Source organism: Prunus persica, chromosome G6, assembly GCF_000346465.2.
Source record: "Prunus persica cultivar Lovell chromosome G6, Prunus_persica_NCBIv2, whole genome shotgun sequence".
NCBI lineage: Eukaryota > Viridiplantae > Streptophyta > Magnoliopsida > Rosales > Rosaceae > Prunus > Prunus persica.
The window spans coordinates 18470475-18498284 of NC_034014.1; the positions used below are offsets into that span (position 1 = coordinate 18470475).

Consider the following 27810-nt stretch of genomic DNA (forward strand, 5'->3'; position numbering starts at 1 on the left):
AAATCAAAATTACAAGCATCTAAGGTCTAATCACAAAATTTTACGTTTTCTTGTGTTACAAATGTCATTTGACAGAATTTTATACAAAATTTCAACCACGGTGCACTGTTTACCCTGTCATTTATCATGTTGTCAACTTGCCACTTATTACATAATGACTAATCATAGTTAGCATATGTGATTGCATCATTAAGAAAATGTTAATAAGTTAATATGCGCAACATAATATACGTGATCACAAATGACCTGGTGATGATGCACCGCAGTTGAAGGTGGTGAGCAAAAATGTAGGATAAAGGCAAAAAGCAAGCCCCAACAGTGTAAAGTATAGAAGGTTAAAGTGTAAAGAAATGAAAACTACTGGACCACAACTATATATTCCCAAAGATAATTACTAATGTATCAGGTCACTTCCTTTGATAAGATATGTACCTACAGCACTAGAATCCTCCATTTGTGGCATTGATGCGAGGGGCGGAGCCAAAGCCAAACTTGAAGTGGTGTTGGCCTTCTTTTTTTTATTTATTACAGAAATGATATTGGGAGATGAGGGATTTGGACACAGGACGGACTCAGTGAGACAACTGCTTTTAATCATTTAAACTACATACCTCTTGCGTGTTCACCTCCATTTGCAATGATAAAGTAAATGCAATGATAAAGTCATTTACAATTAAGTTTTAAAGGTCCATACAAATCTAAAAATCCTAACTCCGCCCCGTGGAAATATTTCAGATGGCAAACCATCAAACATATTTATGTACGCTATATATACAGAAAAGAAAAAAAGATGTACCAAGCTCCATGACAGGCCAGATGAGTGTACTAACCAACCCACAGGAACTTTGGCCGTTTTAATAAAGGTGACCAGACCAGTGTCAGCAATGAGAGAGCAGCTGGGCAGTGAGGTCCTCTAAATTTTCAGAACTAAGCCCATTTTGGGCAAATGTAGATATTCAAGAGAAAAGCCATGGTCTCAGCAGCAACATATCTAACATAAAGCAATCTGAAAGATTTGGTTAAGGATCTTTTATTGCATCATGCTCTTCTCTTCCCATAGGCATACATTTTGAGACACCTTTTGCTGGTTTTCACAGTGAGATAAAATTGGAGTACAAAATTCAGTTATTTCAACTACATCAAGCGACCTTTTAAATTGGTCAAGACTCTCCAGTTTATGGCCGCTTCTCTATGGTACCAATTGTTGCTTCATTGAATCATTAAGCAGGGGAAATCCTATTTTAAAAAGCAGAAAAATTCTGCCTTACTCTTGCAAGAACGGACTAACAGGGTCAGCTACCCAGCTAATCTTCATATATGTCGCAAGCCAAATATGTAAGCAACCATCCTAATCCCATCAGCATTACAGGTGCCACTTAAGAGCTAAAGCCAAAGCATGAGCTCTAAAACCAAATCTGGGAATTGTGTTTATTTATTTATAAATTGGAAAACTTTCATATGACCTTATAGAGAAATGAACTCTCTGCTGCAACCCACTGGTTTTGGTTGAGCTTGACACTGATCACTTTATGAGGTGAAACAGCTAACTGAGCCTACTTTTATATGTATTAGCATTCAAATCAGGGACAAGTATTTTTTTGTGAAAGTGTTTAAATTACAGAAGATAAGTATGTTCATTAATAGTAATCTTCATGTGTTCCATAGAGGTAATGCTATATACATAAAAAATGTAAGGTAGAATGTAGAATGAAATAGGCGGGAGCTATACCGACTTTATTCAGGGATAGATCTCCGGTTAGCAAGCCAAGCGTACAAAAAGAAGGTGCTCTCATATATGCATGCTTGAGGAGTCCTGTCTCAACTTGTATTTAACAGTGGAAGCTTTGAGTTTCAGGAAAGTCAGGAGATGCACTTGATCTGAGTTTCCTATCTATTTGCTGGCAATGGCCTATTTCCCGAGTAGATACCGACAAAATTAATATCGTAGACAAGAGTAGCATTGCCGGGTATATTGCAGTCACCTATAAGAAAAAAAAAATTATATTATATCAGTTTCTGAATAGTTGTTAAAATGATTCACAGAGTATGCTTTCATTTCTCCGCATGCTCTAGGAATAAATTAGAAACCGTCACATATAAGAAAGGTGTAGCACTATCATACCATAAAATACCAAAAATTATGAAAGCAAATATCGACAATGGTGTTATTTAACTGTCCCGAGAAGTAAACTCATAGTATAGTATTTCCAAACATATACAGATAATGAGGATGACAGTGACTTAACCACATATTTTATGGCCTTAGTATAGGCTAGGCATTTTAAGATGATAGAAAGTTACGAGTTTATGACTTTGGCCAAGGGCAAGAGTTAAAGATACCATAACCTAGGAAAACTAACAAGTCAAGATATGGGTCCTCACCTGAGAAGCATCCTGCAGGTTCTGGTCCATATGCTAAATGTGAAGGAATGTGGAGCTTACGTTTTCCCCCTGTGCAACATTTGTTGGGTATTGATTTGTTATCTTCTTTTTTCACAAATGGCAAAAACATAGAACACAATAACCAGTTCTGAAGTCCTACCTACTTGCATTGGAGGCACACCATCACCCCCATAAATTCCTTGATCCAATCCTCTAATGACCTGGACAACAAAGCATACATAAGATAAAGGTAAATGAGCACACATAAATGAGGCCATATGGAGAGGGATAAAACAAAGTGCAATAGGGGAGATAAACATTCGTTTACTGAGAAGTTGAATAAAACAAAGTTCAATTGTTCTGTACGACAAGTTGGAGAACTGCATACAATACATACACCATGCCCAAATGCAGTTGCATTTTATCTAACAGCACACTCTCGCACGTTAAGGGAATAACATAAATTGCACCTAAGTAAGCAAAAGACAGAACAGCCGTAGAACAGAGAATCAGCAGTTCACAGAAAGCAAAGTGCACATAATATAGGCAGTTAAGATGTAATTTTAGTATGAAAATATAACATGTGGATAACCATAAGATATCTAAAAGGAATTTTTGCTTATGATTATTCTGTGGCTTTTGCGCTCATTAAGCAGTGTGATCCTAGATTTAAAAGCTTCATGCATGATTAACGTCAATTGGGAAATGAAGAGATACTATTTCATCTAATTGGCAATAAAGTAGAACAGTTTCAATCATTTGAGACAATTTCATACCTTGCCAACACCAATACGCATAGTCAGAGGTCTGCCACGTTTGTAGCTGCTGTCAAAGACTGTCCCATCAGCAAATCTTGCGGTGTAGTGAACCTGCATTCGTTTTAGCAGGTTATTGTGTTATTACGTTGTGCTTGATAACAACTGAAGTTTAAGAGAAATGGAGAGTAACATGGTACACAGGTAAGGTTTTTAGTAGTGTATTCATCTGAATCTTGGTATATCATTTCCGGCCATTTATTTTCTAAACATGTACTGCACAGTTTTGTTTTGTTTCTGAAGTTCTACACATAAAGGAGAATGTTGGTGAGTATTTTAGGCTGAGGCTAATTACATTGTCAAGTTTCTCTCTTTAACAGTGTATATTTTTGGGATCGAACAACTAATTAACAGGCCAAGAAGATGAAATCATAAAACTGATTTGAACAGACCAAACAGATGCTGCTTGTATATTTGGTGCAAGTGAGTCAAGAATTTCTCCCCTGGCAGGTAAGGATAAGTTTCACTAAATATAGGGGGACAATTACTCTCTATGAAGGAATGAGCGTTTAGATGGACCTTTATGGTTTTCAGAAGCTTGTTGCAGAGAAGTCCTACAGGTTTCTGGACATTTGACGTCATGACAATATATTCAAGGCATACAAGAACTATTTTCTTGAGAAGATACAAAACCTAGGGAATGTATGTATGGCGAATGAACACGAATCAAGAAGGGGAAAATCATGAGTAAAGTCACGCTTGGAAAAAAGTTCAATACCAAGGTTTGAGAAATGTTCTGGATTCAATTTACTGACACACAATCAACTTCACTTGTATCTTTCTTTCCCAATGTTTTGATAATATATGATATGAATTCATGCCTTTTATACTTGGGATTTTAGAGAGACAACAGCTTTAAATTTTCTTCATAGTCAGTGTATTTGATATCCATTAAAAAGTACCAAAACTTCAAATTCAGTAAAAATACAACAATGACAAACCAAACCAAGATTAGTTTTCCATGTTCAAGTAAAACTGAAGCAATTAAGCACAATTAGAGGATAACCCAACAAAAAAGTTTGCATGTTTATTTCAAAATATATCGGAAAAACTCACGTTGATGAGCTCACCACGAGGAGCGTCCACACCAGAACCCACTGAAACATCACAGAAGCCAAGCCCAGAACGAACAAAGTTCAATTCACACAAAGGCTCCCCCACAGTGGCGTAGTATTCAATTCTTGTGGCATTAGCTTCCAGAGGTGACAATGCCACAAGTGAAGCAGCTAAAAGCCCAAAACCCACATCCAAAACACTCTTCTTGGTCACAAATTTTGAAGCCCAAGACACCTTTGCATTGTTTTCAGCTGTGGACGGTGAAGAAGATGAACAAGAACAAGTGGGTTTGGAATTGCAGGAGGAGAAGGAGATTGTAGGATGAAGGCTTTGAATATGGGGGAGGGGCTTTGGAGTTGTAAGGATTAGAGCAGAGACCTTCATTCTTCTTTTTGGCTTATTTTTTTAGTTTTGGCTATCTGGAGCTTTGAGTTGTATGTATGGCTTAGCAAAATGATAACTGCTAAAACGAGTCTGGTGCTTTGGGTGGGAAAGAAGAGTGGATACGATGGGACCCATTTGGGGATGATCTGGGCCGGTAAACTGGGATAAGAGTCGATCTTGCCTTTTCTTTGATTCATAGTTGGGCAAACCCCAAAATTTGGGTTTTTTGGGCCAGCCCAAAATGTTATGAATTGAAAACCACAAGAAGATGAAACTAATCAAAATGTTGAGTTTTGATTAGTGAAGATATTAGCAACAATCAAAGAAATGGAACATTTTAGAATCATGTCTACCATAAGTTTTTTGAAAGTAGTCCCTGCCTTAGAGCCTCGAACACTTCAAGCCATTGCATATGGAGGATGGGATATCCAAACTTAATACTTCTTCCAATATCGGAAAGAAAAATATCACTAAATTAATAGCTAGTTAATACTAAAATTAATCTATTAGTTAATAGTTGGTTTATGTTTACATAATGTCTGTGCATAGACTCTTTTAAGCAAGTAATCTAAGCTCACTGATATTTGTTGAGCTCATCATTTGACCTACGCCACTAAAAATGAGTCAAAACTTTGACTCAGTTTAAATGTGAAGCCCCTTTAAAGACAGTACCTGAAAGCCTGAAGCGCATTCGTCCGTTAGCAAGTCACTCTTCATGCAAGTCACCTCACATTAAACTCATCTGTTTTGCTTTCCATTAAATCGTAATCCTCTGCCATTACTACCACAAGATTGGTTTTCAACTTATTTTGGATGCCAAAAGTACAAGAAGAAAGCAAAATATCACTCCGTTTCTTCCTCCAAATTCTCATCCATACTTGCCTCTAGTTTTTATGTCGTTCTGTAATTTTGGGACTGCTCTGTCAACTTCCTTGCCAATCTCAGTGAAGGTTCTCTCTCTCTCTCTCTCTCTCTCTCTCTCTCTCTCTCTCTCTCTCTCTCTCTCTCTCTCTCTCTCTCTCCACACCCACACACATAAAAATCCTTTTAACTTGGTTTTTTTGGTTACTGGCGCTATTACTGGTTTCTCTGGCATGTATTTCAAATGTCAATTTATCTTGAATCATCACCAAATTTGAAACATTCAATTTAAAACAGATGCCACTATGCAACATTTTATTCTGTAGGACGAGTAAAATTCTGCACATGGCCTTTTATTTTGAAAAAAAAAATAGTTATTACCGTTGAGACCGTTAAAGGACACTTTTACCGTTAAGAGGGTTGAGATCAATCTTTTGCGTATCTGTGTCTGCACGAGTGCATGGCATGGACCGTTAGGTTGAATATTCGAATCTTGGCCGTTAATACCGTTATGTTGTAATAAATATTCAAATATTTATTTATCAAATTTTTAATTGATAATATGGTTTTTCTTTTAATCTCATTTTAAGAAAGAGGATTCGTAAAATGTTTAAGAGTACTTCTTTTTTGGGTGAGCTACTTCTGGAGACTTAATGCTGCCCCTTCTTTTAATTTTCTCTATGATATTCTGAAAATTATTGTTAGATTTTTCTTTCAGAGGCTTGTTTTGCACAAAAAATTAATTGATATATATATATGCCCAATTCCAGCGAGAATCTCTCTCATTTATGACATGACACTCTTTTTATAAGCTCATCTTTTACACGTAGCAAATGTAACCTGAATATCATTTGTTTTATATATGACTTGCATTCTTAGATATATATATATATATATATCTCCCCTCTCAGAGTCATACTCTCACATATACACAGCCTTCGCAGATCATCCATGGAGAGAAAGGTACGTAGGACTTCAATTTATTCATTTAATTTCAACTCTCATATGTACTTTGCTTTTCTTTTATGTGCCATGGAGATACGTAGGACCATGGTGATATAATTATGTATCCGCATTGGGACATACGTTTTCTGTTATACAAATTTATAAAAGAGGAAAAAGTGAATTTTTTTACTGAGATGAACCAGTTTGCGAATTAGATTATCAGAATGATTTTGGTTTTTATTTTATTTTTACATATCTAGGGGAAGGCAGTTTTGGAGCCTCATCATGTTGCTGCGCAATTTCCTACTTGCAGCAGAAATGGGACAAGTTTGCAGCTCCTTGAAGTGAAGTTTGTGCTCTCTCTCTCTCTCTCTCTCTCTCTCTCTCTCTCTCTCTCTCTCTCTCTGTCCAAAAGTCCAGATTCATCTTCAACAGCTCACCGTGCCAATCCTACAAGCATCAACTATGGCAACAAAATCTATACCTCATCACCCTCTACAATTCCAACGCAGGTAATTAATTAGTTGCTTCTTAATTTCATTTGACAACTAAGTAGTTGAAATAATGTGATTGTACAATATTCACGGCAGGCAAACAATATCCATTTGGGGTCTGTTCCATATCCGCTAGCACAACCAACTAACGATGGCCAGGGCGTCAATAGATCACTCCCAAGAAACCGGCGGCTCCCGGTGGTTGGCACAAGTGGTAGTGCTGCCTCAGCGCTGCCGTATTCCAGACCTGGAATATTGGGCACTAGAGCAGTATGCAATACAACTTTAAGAGTGGTTTAAAAGTTCATTATTCCTATTAAGCGATTTTTAATTACTGGACATTAATTAATTATATGCTGGGTTAAATTATTTTGGGGCTAATGCAGGGCAGCCAGGGGACCGTTGGACCAGTGATCATCACCGGACCCGTGCCTAGGAATGTCCCACGTTCTCATGACTCGGTACAGGTATATATATCACTCTAAACCCTAAAAGGGTTCTTAGTATATATTTCCCTTTTATTGCTAAACCTTAATTGTATGTTTTAGCAAAATATATTACGTACTGGGAATGCTAGAGAGGCTATATTATTGTACCATATATCATATCTCTAGTAGAAATGATTCCTACTTGTATTGACGGGACATACCTCTATTAAAGATGTGATACACAATGTACAGGGAAGGATAGAGCTACATACATGCCTGAAATGGCTGTGTGTAAGTTCATAAATTTTTAAGCTATTTCTCCTGCCTCCAACTCCCGGTCCCCAAAATATATAAACTCTAGCTTCACCATTTACAATATGGTATTCCTAACATTACTTTTACGTTCCTGCAATTTTCCTCACCTCACATTTCCGTATACTGAAAGTGGACAACTAATGAGATCCACTTATTGAACAGGGTTTCTACGGTGGGTCCTAAATCACTTAACACATTTCTTTATATCATGACAGAGAGGAGCTGTGAATAATCAATATAGGCAACAGCTGTTAGCGAATGCAAGTATGGAGCTCCGACGAAGGTTTCCAAAAGTATGTAATTAATTAATTTAGCACAATATTGGACTTGGTTTAATTAGTTTCTAAAATTTTCATTAATCAACAACTGTTGATTAAGCACCCTAGAATTAAAAATTGTAATCACAGGTACAGGTACAGGGACCAATAAGAGACCATGATCATGAGAAGCTGGCATTGGCAACCGAAGAAGCCCATCAGTGGCCTGTGATATATGGCCATCCTCTTCGGGTACGTGCCAACTTCTAATTACAAGTTCAATCAAATAATTTGTTAAATTTTAAAGAGATGGGTATGCGGTCCACTACTAACAACACTAATATGGGTCGGGTCGATAGCCACACCGAATCAAGGTGTGATCGGTCTAGGTCGGAGTGTCGGTCTGAGTCTGAATTTGGGTATCGCTCTAATACTATGTTAAATTTCAAAGAGACGGGTCTGCAGCCCACTACTAAGAGCACTTCCAGCAATGGCTCCTTGTCCCGGCAACGAGGGGCCCAAGCCCCAATTTGTAGTTCCAGCGGGCTTTTACATCCCTGGCAGCACATGGGTCCCACCAAACCAGGCCAACCCAAAGGCAAGATCAGAATGAAATTTTTTTAAAAAAAATATTAAAAATTTCAGAATTTTTTTTAATAAATACTTAGTCATATTCTTCATCACTTCCCACACCAAAACTCTATACAAATTCTTCTCCTCATATCTCATGTGAATAGTAGTTGCCTTGGAAATGGGTGGAAACACCACAAGCCTTTTGCAAGGGCTACCACTGTTCACATGAATAGTAACAGCCCTTGCCTTGTCATTGCCTCTGATATTATCCCCAACTTAGCCACCTATAAAGCCTAGTAGGTGTGGGGTTTTATCCCAAAATGCCTCAATGTTATTAAGAGTGGAACCACTTATTATAAGTTGTAGTTTATTTAGTCAAGTTTCCGATATAGGACTTCTTCTTCTTTTTTTATTTTTTATTTTTTATTTTTATGAGATAGGGGGGACAAAACTCCAAATAAAACGAAAACTAACTACCGATATGGGACTTTATATTCTTCAACATAACCATTTTCTCCATTTCTACTATAGAGAGGAGAATTTTGAAATTTGAATTTTCTGTTTTTAATATAAATTCTGATTACTTGTTTAATATTCTGCGGCAGGATTTTGATGTAACCAAGGGGATGTATGGCAGAGAAGACGATCTTTACTACCCCTTCCCAGCGCATCTTATCAACATAGATGATTTCAGTTAAATCCGAAAATGGGAAACTAATTTGCATTTTACTTGGATTAGGGTTGCTTGGAGGTTTAACATTAGAGCATGGCATGGACGTGAAAGTAGTGCTTGGTTATATATTTGAATGTTTGTTTACTTGGAAATTATATGTTTCCATGCTTGTTATTTTTTGTTCTAATCTTTATCAACAAATTCTTCAGGCAAAAGTTTGTTCTTGCGCTCCCACCCAAAAGTTTCTTTTTTAACTTCAATGAATTGTTCAGACAAATGTCAATGGAAAAAAAAAAATTATTTAGACAAAAAAAGAAAAACTTTGAGAAATTAGGAAAACCCAATACAAGAACTAAAACAGAGGAAAACGAAGAAAATGAACCCAGTCCCACCCATCGAGAGAAGTTGAGGTTTCACTTTAAAACCAATTGGTAATGAGTGAGCTACCGACACTAAATTACAAAAAAACTCACTATTATCCAATAACTGCTACAAAAAAGTGACACCCTTTTGTAAGAAGGAACCATCATTATTAAAAGGTGGTGTTTATTTTTGGTAGTTCACAAATTTGTTAGACTAATTTAAACATGGACCACTTTTGGTGGTTGTTTTTAACATTTGCCTAAAAATTTGCAGAGAGCTACAATACAACTCAAAATTTTGAAAGAGATTTCAATCCTATATTGAATACAAAATAAATGTTCCTGTGCTAGATTTTTACAACAAAGAATGTAATTAAACTTGGTTCTTCAATTTTCCCTTTCTTCCTTTGCAATCTCTTGCTTGGTATATTTACTGAAGCACCCACAACCGCCAATGACTATGGCTTGTGAACTCCTCTAGTTGCACCACAGCCCATTATAGAGGAAGGTAATTTTCCCACCTTCTCAATTCCTGATTCAAACACCACACCCATTCCCATAAAGAAGTGAGACTCTATGTGGCAATGAAACGCCCAAGCCCCTGGATTATCTGCCCTGAACCTCAAAGCAGTCCACCCATAACGATGAACAGGCACAGTATTCTTCATGATAGGGTTCACCAAATTGTACTTCTTTGGATCATTGAACATGTCAAACTTGCCCTCGCCATATCCTAGGACCCAGAAATCGTGCCCGTGAAGATGCCACGGGTGCGTCTCACTGTTGTTCGGGTTCCTGGTGTTGGCATTTTGGAGTATAAGGTCCACTGTTGTATTGAACTGGAGCCTATAAATCCCATTGCTTACTGTAGCATTTGTGTTGTTTGGTGTCTTGTAAATGTCATAGTTTACAAAATCATACACGTCAGGTGGAGAAGTTTGATCAAATTCCTCAGTCAAGTTCTGCTTGAGGGCAATGAGATAAGGTGTGTGAGGATGAGTGAATGAGACATTGTTGACCGACCAGCGGACATAACCGTTGACGGTGTTTTGTGTGTTGAGAAGGACAATCACTCTGTCTGAGGTTGGGGGAGGGGTGTGGATGAAGCCTTGGTGTGCTTTGATGGCAAGACTTTGATCCAATCGGGCCCGAACGTTGTCCCAAGCGGGGCCTGCTGGGGGTACCGCCGGAGGAGATCTCCTCGGGTGGTTTGGATAGTAATTGAGAATGGCTAAACCAGGTGGGGTGGTGGCATTTCGGCTAACCACATTTGTTGTCATCCAATAATTTCTTGAAGGGTCTTGGTCTGCTTTTATTAGCACAGAATATGTCTCACCAGAATATAAGAACAGGTTCTTCACAACAAATGGCTCAACATAATGCCCGTCTGCCTCAACCACTGTCATATTATGGCCCTACAAAAATGGACAAGTTTTGTTAATTATATGCTAATACTTACAATTATGTGGATATTGTTCTGCATACTACATGAACATGGATAAATTAGTAACCTCTATTTGAAAACTGAGGGCAGACAGAGCAGTCATGCTAGCAACCCTTAGTCGATACGTCTTGCCAGGGACGACTGTCGTTGCGTAAGGGGAGCATTCGGGCTTTGTTGCGTTACAAACATCAGAGTCTAAGCTTGGAGTGGTCAGTGTAGAGCAGTTGAATCTTCCTTTTCCTTGTATCAAAAGCGACTGAAATTTTGGCCAAAAGGAAAACCCATTAGCAAGTGCCTTGACAGCAGCAAACACTAAACTAGTAAATTCTATTTGTTACCCAAAAACTGAATAGAGAGGCAATTAATTACCTGAGGTTCCCCAACCCAGGAAAAATTAAGGGAGGACAGCCCAACTGCGTGTTCATAAGTGCTCTTGTGGTACCAATCATTAAGTATGATGCTTCGATCATAATCGTAAGAAAAAGGCTCAGATTCTCCATCAGGAAGCGCTACACGGATCGAACCATATAAACCAGCTTCTCTCTGCATTCCATAATGAGCATGGTAGAGGTATGTTCCAGGCTGCAAAAGGCAATTTAATCATACATGGAGATCAGTATAAATTATTAATTCAACAATAACAACAATCTGTCTACCATGAAAATGATGTCCTACTTACCCTATCAACCACAAACTGATATTTGAAGGTGTCTCCAGGCACTATTGGGCATTGAGTCACACCTTCAGTTCCATCACTCCATGGTGTTCCAATCTGCAACCGAAAAAAGCAGCACACTTTCAGATGCTATGAAAAAAAGAAGTATGCTGATCAAATAACAAATAAATAGGAATTGAGGAAATTACGACGATCGTACCTGTCGAATTCCATGCCAATGTATGGCTACATTTTCTGTCCATAAACTGTTTGTAAGCTCAACAATGATGGTGTCTCCCTGCTGAGCAAGTATGGTTGGTCCAGGAGATCTACCATTAATGGTTATGACCAGCTTCTTGAAGCAATCAGGGGACTTGTACTCATACTTCACCTCCCATTTGTAATGCCTAATTCTAGCCTCCACTGCTGGAACCGCAACCAAAGACAAGAACAGAAACAAAGCCAGAAATAACTTTAAAATGCAACCATTTCTCTGTAAAAGCTCAACCATTTCTCTTTGGAACCTTTAGAAGCTCACTGAAAAAACTACAGAGACTCTATTTGAAAGTTGATGAAATATTAATTATATTGGGCGCTGTTGCTTCCTCAAACTCAAATTGGCTCTTTTTGTAAAAGTGCTAGCTGCTTCAATTGCTTTTCCCCCCTCCAGCTCTATATATAGTGTCTGAGTCTTTGGTCAAACATGGTAGCTAAAGACTCAATCAATTACTCAGTGAAACCACGAAATTACTGGGTATTTTCCTGTTTATGAGCTTGTGTTTTTCGTATGAAGCTGACATCTTCAAATTATTTGCAAACATCAGGAAGGTGGAAGAGATCCTTAGAAATTTATCTCATTGACTTTAATCTGTTCATAACCTTGAGTGTCTCTTGCTCTACCTAGTTATTGTATATATCCTTTTGTAATGGGGATCGATTTGTTTATTCTTTTCTTTTTTTATGAAGTTTTAATTGGTCAAACCAACTCCATCTTGCCAAGTTCTATTTGTATTTTTCTTTTTGGCGCCGGAATGTTGTACTATTTCATGTCAAAACAAGAGAAAGTAATCCAGCAGTCTGTGAAAACGCGTTGTTTCAGGCTTTGGTTTTGCAGCAATAAGAAGACATACTATGGATATAAGCTTATTTGAGATGAATTTTTTGTGGAGTTCATTATTATACTTTGTATTTCAAACATTTGAACTAAATATCTTTTTGTTGACCAAAAAAATAATAAAAAACTAAATATCTTTTTTGTCTTTATTCATAAATTATTTTTACAAAAAATTGACAATATAAAAGCGATATAAACACATTAATTAATTATGAAAACATTAAAAAGACAACCATTTGATTGAAAAGATAGAAGAATCATCTCGTTGAAGCTGATTAAATATAAATAAAATATGGTCACAATCACATTTTAAACTCCTTTATCGTATCGAATTACACTTGTGTATTTTATATGGCGGAAAAAAGTGCATCCGTATCCCTCTAGTTGATTGATCCTATCTACACAAGTGATAGGGTGGTCTATTTTGTGATCCTATTAAGTATTATCCTCTACAATAAGTATTATTTAAGAAATATCATTGTGAGACTTTTACGGTGTAGGTTGAGGAGGACCCTCTCCTTAGCTGGAGTTTCATCAAAGTTTGATCTGCACTGACCCGTTGACCAGAAAATAGTGAAAGCAAGGTGCCCTATCCAAATATATCCATGCATGATTACCCCACCATTCCCGGTATGGAACAAATTAGTACCTAAAAAAGGGTTGTCACATCTAAATAGGGTCTAAAATATTTTTATTATTATTTTAAATCCTTGATATTGATGGAAATTTGGATAGACATTCAAAAAATAGACCGTGAGTCCCTAATTGGCCATTTTCATATAGCTTGAGTTCTTAGTTTATAAAAAAATTAAAAAAAAAATCAAGGGGTAAATTGACAATTATGATTTAGTTCAAGGGGCAAAACCACACTTTAGTTATAATATAATGATTTTGTTTTTTCAATTTTCAATTTTTAGAACCGAAACAATAATCTAGCCACTTTCTATGTAAATATACTTCAAATATAGTTATTGGCTTCTTTTTCCTACAAGTAATAAATCTTGTTATGTCATAAATATATGAATGTGGATGACCACCATATCATCCATTACTTTTGTTGAGTTGTAACCTATGTTATTACTATTGTAATTAGTACCCTTTAACCTACAAATTATGGGTTTATTTTCTATGGTTGTAAGCATATAAATAGGTGTTTATCAAAAATGAATGTGACAAGTTGAGTATAATGCCAAAAGAAGACACCGAATTTTAGTCACAAACACTCCCTCATGAGCTAAACATTCTTCCTCCTTTGATAGCAACTGCATTGTAGCCAAGGAGTCAGATTCAACTACCAAGGGCAGAAGCGATGTATCTAAGTCAAAAGAGAGACCCACTTTGAGAGCGTAAAGCTCGGTAGCCAACATAGACATGAGACTAGGTGCCCTCATTGCCACTGCCCTTATAAGAATGTCGCGTGAGTCCCGAACAATTAGACCTACCCCCCCGAAGACCATCTCGCAAATCTAAAGCAACATCGACATTGAGCTTAAAAAAACCAACATGAGGAGGACGCCAATGTTGGTTCGAAATGGGCAAAGAAATACACTTATGAAGTAGTAACTGTGATTGATGATATCCCACAACATAGTTTATTTGTACCACATTTGACCCGCCACTCACGCTATGACACGTGGAAAGAGCACAACACTAAGGAAGACCCTATGACCCACACTAGCAAACCAAGTGGTATGGATCGGTAGGTACCTTCGGTACCCACCACTGATCCAGCGTCCAAACGTAGCCCTGTGACCTTGCTGGCAAGGTCGGTCCAACAAACGACAGGTGCTTTCGACTATATCCTCCGATAGGTCGTCTTATATATACGTCTGGTAAGCCTTGCCAATTTTGCGCCTTGGAAAGGGGATCTTACGAGATAACCTCGAACCCCTCGCTTGGATATTTGCTGGGACCCATGTCAACCTCGGAAGGCACTCATAGGAGTCCCACATCGAAACTAAGTACCAAGAGAATACCCAGCACTCTCTATAAATAGGGCCTCTTGCCCTAGATACAAGGTAAAACTTTCGACTTGACTCCTATGCTCTTACATTGTCAGCAGCTTGCTCTTAAAAACTAACTTTAGCATCGAAGGGTCTTCAGCTAGTACCACATCAGTGCCCTAAACCTCATCTGTTGTTTCTCTCCTTGGCCCAGATCCAGCATCGCATCCCGAGGAAGGATGTGCCCATACTGAAGGCTCAACTAGTCCTTAGACCATCCACCTCACCTGTAAGTTACTGATATCTCTATCTGTTTAGTTTTAGCACCAATAGATTGGCACCGTCTGTGGGAATCGATTATCGATCAACCCATATCTCTCTTGAGCCAAGAGAATCCGCCTTCATCCCTTGCTGCCGATGGTCCAATCATTGGCCTTGCCAGCAAAGCGACCCTCGCTCCCCCGCCCAACACACATTAAACGGAGACACGGGTTCGGGAAAATACTCTAGAGGCTCGAGTGGAGGCCATGCAACAAGAAATAGCAAAGATGCAGGAGCACAACAATATTCTCTCTTCCAAACTCAACGACACTCAGAGGCAGCTCTACAACCAGCAATCACATTCTACCCAATTGCAGGATGGTCTGGAATAAACCATACAGCTTCGGCAGGAGTAGTCATTCAGAAGCGTGCCAAAGCCCAACGGTCATGACAACGGATAACAGGCTGCAGTAGGTAAACCGTCCACCTCTCAAAAACTGTTCGTGCCCTCCCCAAAGGAACACCACCAAGAATACCGAGTCTACTCCGACTGTTGGAATAGACTCAACGATCGGGGCAAGGAACACCAACCATCACCAATCCCGGTCCAAGCGAAACTCAACGATTGGCATCTGGACGTATTAGGACCAAAATCCCCCATTCACCAAATGTAGGACGCGATCAACTTGGAGGAAATGGATGAATCAGACTACATTCCGACTTCACCCGCAATTACAATCTCCTACCGATCGGCATGGCTAGGACCCTCTCGGAGAGAGCACCATAGTTACCAATCGACTAAATAGGATAATCGACAAGACCTCTATGCTTTTGCATTGTCAATAGCTTGCATTGTCAAGGAGATGCTCCGCAGACATAGGATCAAAACCAAAAAGGACAGCATTCCAATCATTCCACAATAGCCACAGCACAATAACAAAAAAAAAGGTTGTTGAGCAATTGGGATTAAATCCCATGCCGCAAACAGCCAAGTAGCAGCATCGTCCAGGGTCAAACCAAGAAAAACTGTTGGCAGTTCCGAAGACTCCTACACGGGATGAATAGCCGAGCAATCTCGTAGGGCATGAATTGTTGTTTCACAGCCAGTGGAGCAACAAAAACAAGTCACGTCCATGGCGATCTTACGATGAAAAAGGACAGCTTTTGTCGAGATGCCATTCAGAGCGAAACGCCAAAGAAAGTGTTGTATTTTTGCTGGTACTTTCATTTTCCAAATATGCTTCCATAATTTTGGTGACAAAGAAGAACCAGTACCAGTGCTAGTATGACTGAGAGTAAAATTCTGATATTCTAAGGCAGCCCAGTATCCACTCTTCACAGTATATCGCCCATATATAGTAAAGTGCCAAATTCTACAATCAACGTTATCACATACCAAAGGTATAGATAAGATAGTCTCCGCTTCCATAAAAGTAAATAAACTATAAACCTTGGGAACATCCCACCGCCCACTTGCCGAAATCAGGGTGCTAACCTTAGTATTCATAGGGACGTGTGGAGCAGTTTGAGCCGTGAATATGCGGCGATAGGGAATCCAGGCATCACCATAAATTTGTACCAGCCGACCGTCACCAATCCGCCATCGCAAACCACATAAAATAAACTGCCAAGTATAGGAAGGAGACGAACCCTCATGTGCACTCAAGAAATCAGTAATAGAGAAATACCTAGCTTTCAGCATCCGAGCTACAAGAGAATTAGGAGATTGGAGCAGACGCCAACCTTGTTTTGCCAATAGAGCTTTGTTAAAATTGACTAACTTTCGGAAACCCAACCCTCTTTCCGACTTATGTCGGCATAGTGCTTTCCAGTTTTTCCAATGAGTCCCTCGCGCAGCACCCTTAAACCACAAAAAAATGCAATATATAAGTCAAATTTGGCGTGGGCGCATATCGACCTATTTAGTGGCTTGGCCCAGTTCCATATGGACTAGGTTGTGGGCTTGGGCTGAACTTGAGGATTTTCATAAATGGACGGGTCCGACACGGCCCATTTATTAAGTAGACCAACTCTAAACTATCCAGATCGGCCCAACACGAACCATTTGACACTTTTATTCAACTCTGTATGTGTTTGATCCATTATTCGACCCAAGATACGTCAACACTTTCACTTGCAAAAAGGTTATTGTTAAAATTCCGGTGTAACTAATCTATATCTATATCTACATATAATGGAAAAGACCATTATTGTTAAAATTTTAAAAACCCAACAAATGCCTTTACTGAAGTAAAATATATATATAAGCCACTTGACATGCATGAGCACAGATCGAGAAGCTAGTATTATATAAGAGCATCTCCAAAGGACGAGGCAAAAGAATAGGCAAACCTCCTTTGTTTTGCCACATTAGCATTTTTATGCTCCAAGCGAAGAGGCAAATAGGTAGGCAAAATATATCTACTCTCCCTAACAAGGCAATATTGCCTACTTCAAAGTGAAGAGATATATTGAGCCCCACTTATTTTTTATAATAAAATATTATCTTCATTCTCTCACCTACTTTCTATATAATATGAAAATGTAAAATATAAAGATAAATAATATAATAATAGTTTGTAGACTTGTATAGTCCCTTAGAGTGACCAACTTTTTTCATGAGGCAAATGGGTAGGCAGCATGCCACCTGGGTAGTTATAGTACAATTTTGTTTATTTTATTTACCTCTTTTCTTGGAGATGCTCTAAGAAAGTGGCTAACTTCTTGTATGTCATGATACGGTGGTGTACAAATATAGAATTTTGTTAGCATTGGTGTTAAGTAGACTTCTATTTTATGAGGATTACGTTCTTGAAATTTGTAGAGGTGACACTGCGCCTCGCGAAGAAGACGATGCCTGGGTGTTGGTGACCTAATAAACTCTACGCACCGTTTTGTCTATAGCCTCCTTTGATTTAAACGGTTTGTTTAGTGTTTGATTGTACAACCTCTCAGCTTGGTTTTATGATAATGACTAGATTTTAAAATAAAAAAATTCCTATTGGCCAATACAATAGAAATACAAAACCCTTTAAACACGTACCAGCATATATAACTACTAAAATTAATAAATGATATATTATTTTAATTACCCTATCTTTGCCGTATTCAAATTCTAATTTTTGAAGAATTTCCGTATGGCTATGTTGTACCATATCGTATTTTTGTACAAGTACAACATAGGTTTTGAGCTTTTAGAAATTTATCTGGGGTTTTGGATTGTCCACTTTTTTGGTGCTTTTAATGTTTTAAATGTTGCCCCTTCTCTGAAAAATTTATGAGTCCGCCAATGTACGTGAGTGTATGTTTGGATAGTGCGATGTTATTGGGACTCTATCCTTTTTTATTTTTTATTTTTGTAATCTTGGGTTAATGATATGATTTTCAATCATACTTAGTGACAGATTCAGGATTTATACTTTCAAGGGTCATGGTGTAAAAAGATCAAAGTCTCTAATAAAACTATCACATATCAAAAGGCCATCATTGATATCAATTTCATATGGTAAAGCAAAGGGTGCGGGTTGGAGGTTGCGGGTTAGGGTGAGAACTAGGGATTTAAGGTTTTGGAGGGGGAATGTCAGGCTGTATTGGGGGGAAAATGTTTTTTTCAAGACGTGGCTCAAAATATCGCTGTTTTTAGCCAGGTTAATTATTAAAAAAAATTGATGTGCTTGGGTCAAAACTAGGACGTTAAAAAAATAAAAGGAATCAACAGTGTAGCTGCCCAAGATTTCGTTGGGGCCTTTCGTTGAGCACTTGGAGTGCATGTTGGGGTCGACTATGAAGCTTCCACAAAATCACCGGTGAAGCTGCCATTGCCAACAAGGTTTTTCGGCGTCCACCGGGTCGGGTGACCTCATTTGTCCCCATGTCAAATAAATAGAGGAGTATATACTATTTTGGAGTGGTCTAGAAGCATAACATAGTCTTAAAATAATTTCTGGTTTGCTTTGCATGTGTGCGTTTGTCTAAATCTCACGTGATTATAATAACTAATTACGTTAGAGTTGAGTCATTCCACACGACTAAAACAAGGTCAATTACCTAATATTTAACGCAAATAATAAAATATACGATACGAAGCCACAACTGAAATTGTCAAGGTCTTCAACTGAAATTTCCATGGCATTTGCATATAGGGTTGGTGACGAAGAAAACGGTCAAGTTTTTTGTCATGGGTCTTGAATTGGAGCTTTCGTGGTATATTCAGATAGGTTTTCGGACATCATGAAGAAAAGATGTCGATGTAGACAAGTTTTAAAATAGTTAAACCTGATTATTTTATGAACGGAGGGATCAACATTGGTTCATGAAACAGCGTAGGCAAGTTTTAGTCATTGATAAAAATTAAAAACAGTTGATGGCATCTTCCGTGTTCTAGTACATCAATTCCATCGGAGCTCTTAATTATTATATAATTACTTTTCATCTCTTTCTCTCTGATTTGCGACTCAATATAATAATTTTTAGAGAGAGAGAGAGATGGGGAATATGTTGTAGAACAATTTAGTTCAGGTGATGACACAGAGAGATGGGAATAGGAAGATGAGGTTGCAGAATATAAGAATGACAAACGTTGCAAAATGTTAAGAAGGGTCAGTTGACTGCGTATTCATAGTATTGAACATTTCCTTGAGTTGACATTGACAATTACTTTTATTTTTTGTTAGATTACGTAGCAATATAGCAACCTACTTCATCAAATACAATGCCAATTCAACAATCCTACAATAAACCCAGTCTCAAATTTGTGAATTACTTCTTATATCAAAGATGGAATAGTGACAGTCTAGAGAAAGAAAAATAGATATACTAATATGAATATCTGATACTATGTGGTTATTCATTCTTATAAGAGCAAGTCCAGCCATAGCCCCCAGCCTTGGCAGGACAGGGCCCGAGCCCAGGCAACAACTTCCAGCTGGCCAAGCTTGCCCTGGCAAGCTGTGAGTCCCACGAGACTGGACCAACCCGCAAGCCAAACCTGATCTCTAGCTTGGGTTACAAATTCCTCTTATAATATCTCATATGAATAGTGGTTGTCATGACAACGGGTGGGAACACCACAACCTTTTGCAATGGTTGCCACTATTCACGTGAATAGTAACAGCCCTTGCCTTGCCCTTTGCCATGACAAATAGGTGAAAGTGCTATAAAGACAAAAAAATTTGTCGATAAAATCAAAGGATGTGTAATTTTTTCTTTATTACCAAAAAGTTTAGCGAATTTCACAATTAAATTTTGTACTTAAATATTAATTTTCCCATCACTTTTATACCGAGCAAAACCCATTATTTTTGCATGACAGTGTCATGCGGGGTTTAATTTTTGGCTAAACGGGTGTGGCTTAATGACGGGCTCATATCATCACGTGCATGAAAAAGTTAATTAACTAAAAATCGAAAACTCCCACCTAGACCCAACCGCAAACATCCAGGTAAACCCATTGGGATGTCGGTTTTTTTTTTTTATGGTTGGGCTGTACGTTTTGTTTATGTTTGTGTCTGTCAGGCCCTGTGTTATGGTGTTTGAATGGGCCTAATAAGTATGTAAAATTGGTTTTTTTCCACAAAGGGTCTCCAAAGTTCAAGAAATTATCATTTTTGATCCTTTATGTATTTTTGTGACATTGTTGATTCTCAAGGTTAAATTGGTCTCTACCGTCTGATTTTGTCGAAAATTCTGTTAAATTGCTGACATGAAACTTAAGTAGAGCCCACATATCATCAAGTCATGTGAATTTTCTAAGAGAAAAAATAAAATAAAATAAAATAAACCGATAAAAAAGCTCCAACTTTTTAGCTATTTCATTGACACAGGATATTTCAGAATGTATTAAACATGGGCAATACTGGCTGGAAAAAGGTTGTTTCTGCATTTGGAGATGACATTTTACAACCTGATGCAGAAGTTGATAGGCCTAACTAGGCCAACTTATATTCTCTAATCCCGCAAACTTCTGAATCGTTACTTACAGGGTGCCATGTTTGAGAATCGAGGTGGAGCATATGGATGTTTATATATCCATACCTAGAGTAAATCAGATAACAATTGGTCCTTAAGAGCCAAGTTGTAATTGTAGTCGGGAGTGTACCCAGTATTTGTCTCATATTAGAAGGCAGCGCAGTCCAAGTTTTCAGATAATTGTCATGAAGCATCCCCCAAGCATTATTCCTCAGAATCCACAACCCTGCCATTTTAGGACGTTCAGGCAACTCACATCCATCTCAATTAAATTGCCTTGAAAAGGATAGAAATTCATTTTGTCTTCAAATGGGCGATACAACCCACTCCTTGCTCAAGTGAGTTCAAAAACTTAATAGATCATGGAAACCTCAATGTAGCACAAACAAATCAACCGCAAATAGGGAAAGGGAAATTGGATACGAACAGTTTGGATCCAGAGGCGGCTATGAGGGGGTTAAAACGGAGCCACTGCAAATCCAATTTTTTAGGGCCCCCAAATTGTTTGCCCATGCATATATGAAATAAGTATGTTAAATGTAAATTTCCTTACTAAGTTTGAGCTTAGCTCGGTTGGTTGATCATGTTTTACATCCCCCACGAGCAGTATTTGACATATAGACCTCACCTAAATAACACATCAACAATAACAGAATTTTCAACGGAACTTGACGACATGGACCAATTTGATATACCCTAGGTAATCTCGAGGACCAATCATGTTATGAAAAAATATAAATGGCCACAGGTGATAATTTCGTGAACTTCATCAACAATTTGTGAAAAAATATATATATATTTTAAATACAAGCGATAATGAGAAAGGAGAATCTAACCTAAAACCTTAAGTGCACGGATAAATATTCTTAATCGACTGAGGTACAAGCTCATTGCTTTGTGGAACTGATTTTTATAATAGAGCAAAAAGGATTTCAAACAGAAGCCATCAAGTTCCAAAAGAAAAGAAAAATACTATCTTGGAAAAAAGAAAAAAAAAATTACTGCACGAATTGGAAATTACGCTCCTGGACGTTAGGAACTAACGCAACACAATTCAATAAAATTATGATTAAATATTTTTTTGTCATTGAGTTTTATACAAATTTCAGTTTAGTCATTGAAATAAATTTACTTCAATTTTTTTATTTATCAAATTTTATTTTAATTATTCACTGAATTTAAAAAAAAATTGTGAATTGGAAATTACACTCCAAGACATTAGAAATAGAAAGTAATGCAACACCAGTAAATAAAATTAATAATTCCAATCAGCAATGCCACCAGTTTCCTGATTCCTCGTTTTTTTTTTTTGTTTTTTTATTTTCTGTTATACTTTTACATTAAACTCAAAGGAGGGGCAATCTCGATTCTCTCTACCCCAATTTCCACCACAAGGAGGACGCCAACCAATAACTTGGCCAATCGCCAGAGGTAAGAAATGTCTTCCCATTCTTTCTGATTCAGTTGGTTTGATCTTGTTTGTATGACTGCTTATTAGCTTGCATGGAAAGAAAAAGGCATGTTCTTACCATGAAGGGCATTTTGTTTTGCTGGAAATGTAAAACTGATTGGGTTCTTGTTATTTTATGTACTGTAGTTTCTTGTTTCTGGTTTCCTGTATTTGGGTAAGTGGATTGCAGAAACATTTTCAAAATTAAATTAATAAGAAAATGCTACCAAAACTGTTGTCAAATTGCAATTTTTTCTTTATTCTTTATATTCTTACTTGAATGTGTTGATAGAAATATGCCGCAACAGAGAGGCGCTTCATTTCTAGGGAGCCAAATTCCAAATCTTTAAAATGGGGAGATTGATAGGGTGCACTGGAGCCCCATCTTTGTGTTACTTCTCAAAAGAGCTAAAGAAAAGAGATAGCTAGAGTCATTTTCATTGGAGATGCTCTAAAAGCCTTTAGCTAATTTTGTTCTTATATTTGATTTTGCATTCAAGAATGAGGATAGTAGGACTGACAGGTGGAATTGCATCCGGGAAGAGCACGGTCTCAAATCTCTTCAAGGCCCATGACTTTCCCGTCGTTGAGGCAGATCTTGTTGCTCGTGTAAGTAATGATCAAACCCTTAATACCCCTATATTAAAATCATAAAAGATTTATGGCAGTATTTTCTTTTTAGCTAGTCCATTGACAGATGATATTTCAGGATGTATTAAAGAAGGGCAAAACTGGGTGGAAAAAGGTTGTTTCAGCATTTGGAGATGACATTTTACAACCTGATGGAGAAGTTGATAGGCCTAAACTAGGCCAAATTATATTCTCTAATCCCGAAAAGCGCAAACTTCTGAATCGGTACTTACCCTTTTGCAGATAGTTCCATTTTTCTTTTGTGTTTTAATTGAGAGTATCACTTAGTAATACTATTAGCTGTATGATTTTACTTCCTACTTCAACATTATCTCTGGTGCAGTTGAGTAAATCATAATCTTTTACAAATCTAGTCACCATTGAATACAAAAAGACTCACCCAGTGTCAATCTGTGAATGCTGGGTTCCCACTTATGGTTTTAAATTTATATCATTCAGGTCCTGTAATAATCACCAAGTTTTGACTTGTCCAAGTTAAAATTCATAGTACAATCTCCTAATAACAAGGGAAATTATGCAAATTCCATTAGTCAAAATTGCCTAGATTTTGTTATAATATTCCTGGTAATGGTAATGCCTTATCAGAGATTCTGTGTTGGATTACTTTATAATACAAGTTCCATGACATATCAGTTTCAAAGTCTAGTTTTTATCTTTTTGTAGAGTGCTGGCTCCTTACATATGGTTTGGAATCTTTTGGGAAGTTTTGAAGCTATGGATGGAGGGGTTTAAGATTATTGTTGTTGATGTTCCTCTATTGTTCGAGGCCAAGATGGAAAAATGGACAAAGCCCATTGTTTTGGTATGGGTTGATTCTGAAACACAGCTCCAGAGACTCATGTTGAGGGACAGTACAAGTGAGGATGATGCTCAGAACAGGATAAATGCTCAGATGTCACTTGATTTGAAAAAGACCAAGGCAGACCTAGTGATTGATAATACTGGTTCACTAAAGGATTTAAGAGAACAGTTTCGCAGTATCTTAGTTATCATCACGAAGCCCTTGACGTGGACTGAATTCGGGTTCTCTAGACGAGGTGTCGCGCTGTTTCTTCTCTCCATTGTTGTAGGTGTTTTGATGTACTTTCAGAGAAGTTTATATACTAGTAGTTTATAGCAACCTTGGAATTGTACTTGGTTGAGATCTTGATCTAAATCTCTCCCTCTTTGATAGAATAAGAACCTTCACTCTGTTTTGTAGCAACAATGAAGAATGATTTTTTGCATCACTGTCTAACTTTATTAAGCCAGAGCCTTGGTTATTTAAGTTTCTTGGTGGTGACTCATTTGAAATCTCACTTAGCTCTATCAATGAGGTTGTGTTTGGGGTATAACGAGATATGCATCATTTATGTGCTATGGTTTCAACTTTATTACCTTCTTTTGGGGCTATCCCATTCCTTGGTTCTAGTCATACAGAAGTGGTCATCTAGATTTTGCTCCATTGTGCTTATTTTCTTATACCCCTTTTTTGGGTTTTTTCAATTTAGTATTATGTACTTAAGGGTATACTAGTATTGTGTTTTCAATTTTAACAATTCAAGCTATACTAGCATATATAATGGGTTTAGCCCAGTGGAAGAGGGTCTTGACTTGCAGACTAGAGGTCTCAGGTTTGAATCTCCATAGCATCATTTATGTGTATGTGTGAGAAATCCCTCTCCCCTCTAGTTTAGATTATCACTTGTACTAATAAACAAATCAATGTGGCATCTTGAACAATTTAGTACCATGTTACCTTGTTTTGGGGGCAATCCCATTCCTTGGTTCTAGTCATAGAAGTGGTCATCTATCTTTTGCTCCATTATGTTTATTTATTTTTGGGATATTTTTTATGGCATATTTACTTGTAAATAACGGGGGAACTTAAGAATAAGGAAATCAAGAATATGAATCAGATCAATTACTCCCCTAGTTTTGAGGGTATTTGATTGCGGATTTTATAGCATATTTACTTAGAAGAAATGAGGAACTCATGAATAGGGGAACTTAAGAATTTGGGAGTAAGAAATTGGAATCGGATAAACTATTCCCTCTAGTTGATATGATTCCTAGTTTTGAGAGTATTTGATAACGGATTTTACTGTGGAACTCCCATAATTTTTTATTCCGTATACGTAAGTAAATGTAGGGGCACGTGTTAGTAACAAAGGGGAATACATAATTGGAATGATTATGATACCCATTACTAATAAGTAAACATGCCTTACAAGAATCAAGAAGTCATCAATTAGAAAACTTGGGAATCAAGGAATGATAATTGGATCAACTACTCCCCTAGTTGATCCCATCCTGATTTTGAGGGTATTTAATTATAGATTTTAACATGAAACCCACATAATTTTTATTTTTATTTTTGATGTATTAGTAAACGAGGGGAAGTCAAGAATTAGAATTAGTAAAGGGCTTTTCACATTTAAGCCCATAAATAGGGTCCAAAATATAGAAAAACCCTACAATACTCAAACTCTAGAAAAAACTTATTTCACTTTTCACTTTTCACATGGCCCAAATATACCATACAAGCTTTGAATTACTAAAAAGTTACAACACTACCATGAGAGTTCTTTTCTAAAAATCATAATGCAAGCATAATAAAGGTATTTCACACATCATTCAAATTAAAAAAATAGTATTGTTGGTCCTTTTTGAGTTTTTTTCTTCAATTTATAGGTCTTAGTGTTTATATATAAAATCCATGCAAGAAATAAAGTTTATTATAAAATTCAACAAAGATAAGATTCAAAATTTCATTTTCTCAACAACTACAACATATGAAAAAGAAAAAGAAAAAAGAAGAATGATACAGTCTATGGAGACTCTTCAAACTGTTAAGATTTCAAAGATTTCAAATTGGCCCACTATTAGCAACATTGATATTGTCTCTAACTAAATTATATGTTTAGCAGGTGTAAAGTTTTTACATAAAAGACATTTATGTTATTAGTAGTGAAACTATTCATTTTTCATATTATATTTTATTTGACCAAGTTTCCATGACTTCATATTCTTCAACACAAACTCATTCAATTTATGTTTCTTCTTCAATTCAATTTCATACTTTCTCAGTCTCTCCTCCACTTTCTCCTTGCTGTTTTTATCGACACAGTCCATGATGTAGAAGCCGAGAATGCCACCAACAATGGCTTTGGTGTTGATCCAGACATAGGCCTCCTTCTCTCTCTCTCTCTCTCTCTCTCTCTCTCTCTCTCTCTCTCTCTCTCTCTCTCTCTCTCTCCCCCCTTGATTTTATTGGGAAAGTTTCATGGTGTTTTTACTAATCAGGAATTGGAATTCTCATAAGGAATTGGATTTCACCTATGGAGGATTCCCGCGTTTACTTTACATCAAGGAATTAAAAAGTAAGCGGGGCCCACACAAAATTAGGAATTGAATTCCTGATTTTGGAGAAATCCAATTCTTGGGTGAGGGGTGGTATTTTAATTCCTAGAGAACTAACCCATTAGGAATTCATCTTTTTTACTCATTATATCCTCACACAATTTTAAAATTTGTCATCTACTTTAACTCAACAACAAGAAAATTTTAGTAATTAGTACCACTCCTATGCCAATTCCATATGTTTTTTTTTTAGAAGGAGAAATTCATTTATAAAACCACAGACGTATAAAGAGCGACATGTCATGGACTAACAGGAGAGTCCAATTCAGGTCACGTTGGACCATTACAATAAAAGAACAAGTCAAAAACAAAATCTAACACAAATACTTCCGATGAGAACCGCAACTAGAGGCTAACACAGTAGACCCACATGAGAGGACCGTAGAAACCCCAAATAGTAACTCACATGAGAGGACTGCAGAACATCTCAATTGTCAAAAGAAGCCTTCTATGAGCAAAATCATAGTCTTTTGACACCCATACAAACTGTAAGTCATACCATAACAGAAGCTAGGAGAGAACACGGAGGACGAACACAGAAACAATAGTAAAGAGACCCATGAGAAGCACTTCACTTTAACTCAGAACCTGACAAAGAAAACTTCCTATGACCAAGCATAGTTCTTCGGTTGGCGCAGAGTAAAGAAGAGCACTACATCCCAACAATTACCACCAATGTAGCTGTTGCCGCCGCCGTTAAAACAGAAACAAAACATCAGCCACCAGGTATGACAACTCTCCCAAGGAGAGACACAATCCAGTGTCATTACTGTAGCCGCCGCCGAGACAAAGACAACACCAGTCACCTGGAATATTGCAAAAACAACCAAACAAAATAAACAGACAAACAGATCTAGACTATTTGGGGAGGGGAAGGGGAGGAGAAAAAGGGATAAGAGGAAAGGAAAATATGGGAGAAAAAGAAAGGGAGATGAGGAGAGGAAGGGGAAGATGAGCGGAGGGGAGGAGGTGCAGTGGCCACCTCCCCCCTTAGCTTCCTCGCGGTTGGTTGTTAGCAAAAAGAAAGGGGATAAGAGTGCGGCTAGGGTTTTGCCAATTCCATATAGTTAAGTAAACAACTTCAATAGGAATCCAAAATCTAATTCTCCTCAATCCAACTCCTCCTCAATTCAATTCCTCATGATCCAATTACGGATTAATAAACATACCATCAATGTTTTGTTTTGTTATTTTAAATATTTTATTCAACTTTAAATAATTTTAAAAAAAAAAAAAAATTCCCACGTGTGCCACCACCTTGCATGTTGCAACACATTTTCAAGCACACCTTGCAAGTTGTAACACATTTTCAAGATGAAATATTTTGTTATAAAAACTGAAAACATGTCTTAAGTGTGCAAGTCATTTCGGGTATCTC

The 27810-nt window shown here is 37.4% G+C and overlaps 3 protein-coding genes across 5 annotated transcripts; 1 reads left to right on the forward strand and 2 right to left on the reverse strand.

Annotated features, from left to right (window-relative positions):
* On the reverse strand, window positions 1531-4823 carry LOC18772996 (photosynthetic NDH subunit of lumenal location 4, chloroplastic). Of its 2 annotated transcripts, none has more exons than XM_007207902.2 (5): window positions 4254-4816; window positions 3159-3251; window positions 2543-2603; window positions 2383-2451; window positions 1531-1982 (listed from the first exon to the last, which is right to left on the reverse strand). In XM_007207902.2, exons 1-5 carry the CDS (start codon window positions 4635-4637, stop codon window positions 1888-1890), a joined length of 702 nt encoding a protein of 233 aa, XP_007207964.2. In that variant the 5' UTR covers window positions 4638-4816; the 3' UTR covers window positions 1531-1887. The 2 variants fall into 2 exon arrangements, with proteins under 2 accessions (XP_007207964.2, XP_020420818.1); XM_020565229.1 differs by having other exon boundaries at window positions 1873-1982; window positions 2547-2603; window positions 4254-4823.
* On the reverse strand, window positions 9692-12436 carry LOC18774853 (L-ascorbate oxidase). Its single transcript, XM_007205144.2, has 5 exons — window positions 11865-12436; window positions 11669-11761; window positions 11359-11571; window positions 11057-11245; window positions 9692-10960 (listed from the first exon to the last, which is right to left on the reverse strand). The coding sequence occupies exons 1-5, from the start codon at window positions 12153-12155 to the stop codon at window positions 10004-10006; spliced, it is 1743 nt and encodes a 580-aa protein (XP_007205206.2). The 5' UTR covers window positions 12156-12436; the 3' UTR covers window positions 9692-10003.
* Window positions 21749-24262, forward strand: LOC18773494 (dephospho-CoA kinase). Of its 2 annotated transcripts, XM_020566524.1 has the most exons (4): window positions 21749-22360; window positions 22880-22988; window positions 23089-23234; window positions 23694-24262. In XM_020566524.1, the coding sequence occupies exons 2-4, from the start codon at window positions 22881-22883 to the stop codon at window positions 24145-24147; spliced, it is 708 nt and encodes a 235-aa protein (XP_020422113.1). In that variant the 5' UTR covers window positions 21749-22360; window position 22880; the 3' UTR covers window positions 24148-24262. The 2 variants fall into 2 exon arrangements, with proteins under 2 accessions (XP_020422113.1, XP_007205816.1); XM_007205754.2 differs by lacking the exon at window positions 21749-22360 and having other exon boundaries at window positions 22809-22988.

Coding starts and splice junctions, on each gene's coding strand:
- LOC18772996 (XM_007207902.2), bottom strand. CDS start 4,637: ATGAAGGTCTCTGCTCTAATCCTTACAACTCCAAAGCCCCTCCCCCAT. Junction 3,252..4,253: donor CTCGTGGTGAGCTCATCAAC/GTGAGTTTTTCC, acceptor AAACGAATGCAG/GTTCACTACACCGCAAGATT. Junction 2,452..2,542: donor TGTGCCTCCAATGCAAGTAG/GTAGGACTTCAG, acceptor AATGTTGCACAG/GGGGAAAACGTAAGCTCCAC.
- LOC18773494 (XM_020566524.1), top strand. CDS start 22,881: ATGAGGATAGTAGGACTGACAGGTGGAATTGCATCCGGGAAGAGCACG. Junction 22,989..23,088: donor AGGCAGATCTTGTTGCTCGT/GTAAGTAATGAT, acceptor ATGATATTTCAG/GATGTATTAAAGAAGGGCAA. Junction 23,235..23,693: donor AAGCGCAAACTTCTGAATCG/GTACTTACCCTT, acceptor ATCTTTTTGTAG/AGTGCTGGCTCCTTACATAT.
- LOC18774853 (XM_007205144.2), bottom strand. CDS start 12,155: ATGGTTGAGCTTTTACAGAGAAATGGTTGCATTTTAAAGTTATTTCTG. Junction 11,572..11,668: donor ATCAGTTTGTGGTTGATAGG/GTAAGTAGGACA, acceptor TGCCTTTTGCAG/CCTGGAACATACCTCTACCA. Junction 11,246..11,358: donor CCTGGGTTGGGGAACCTCAG/GTAATTAATTGC, acceptor CCAAAATTTCAG/TCGCTTTTGATACAAGGAAA.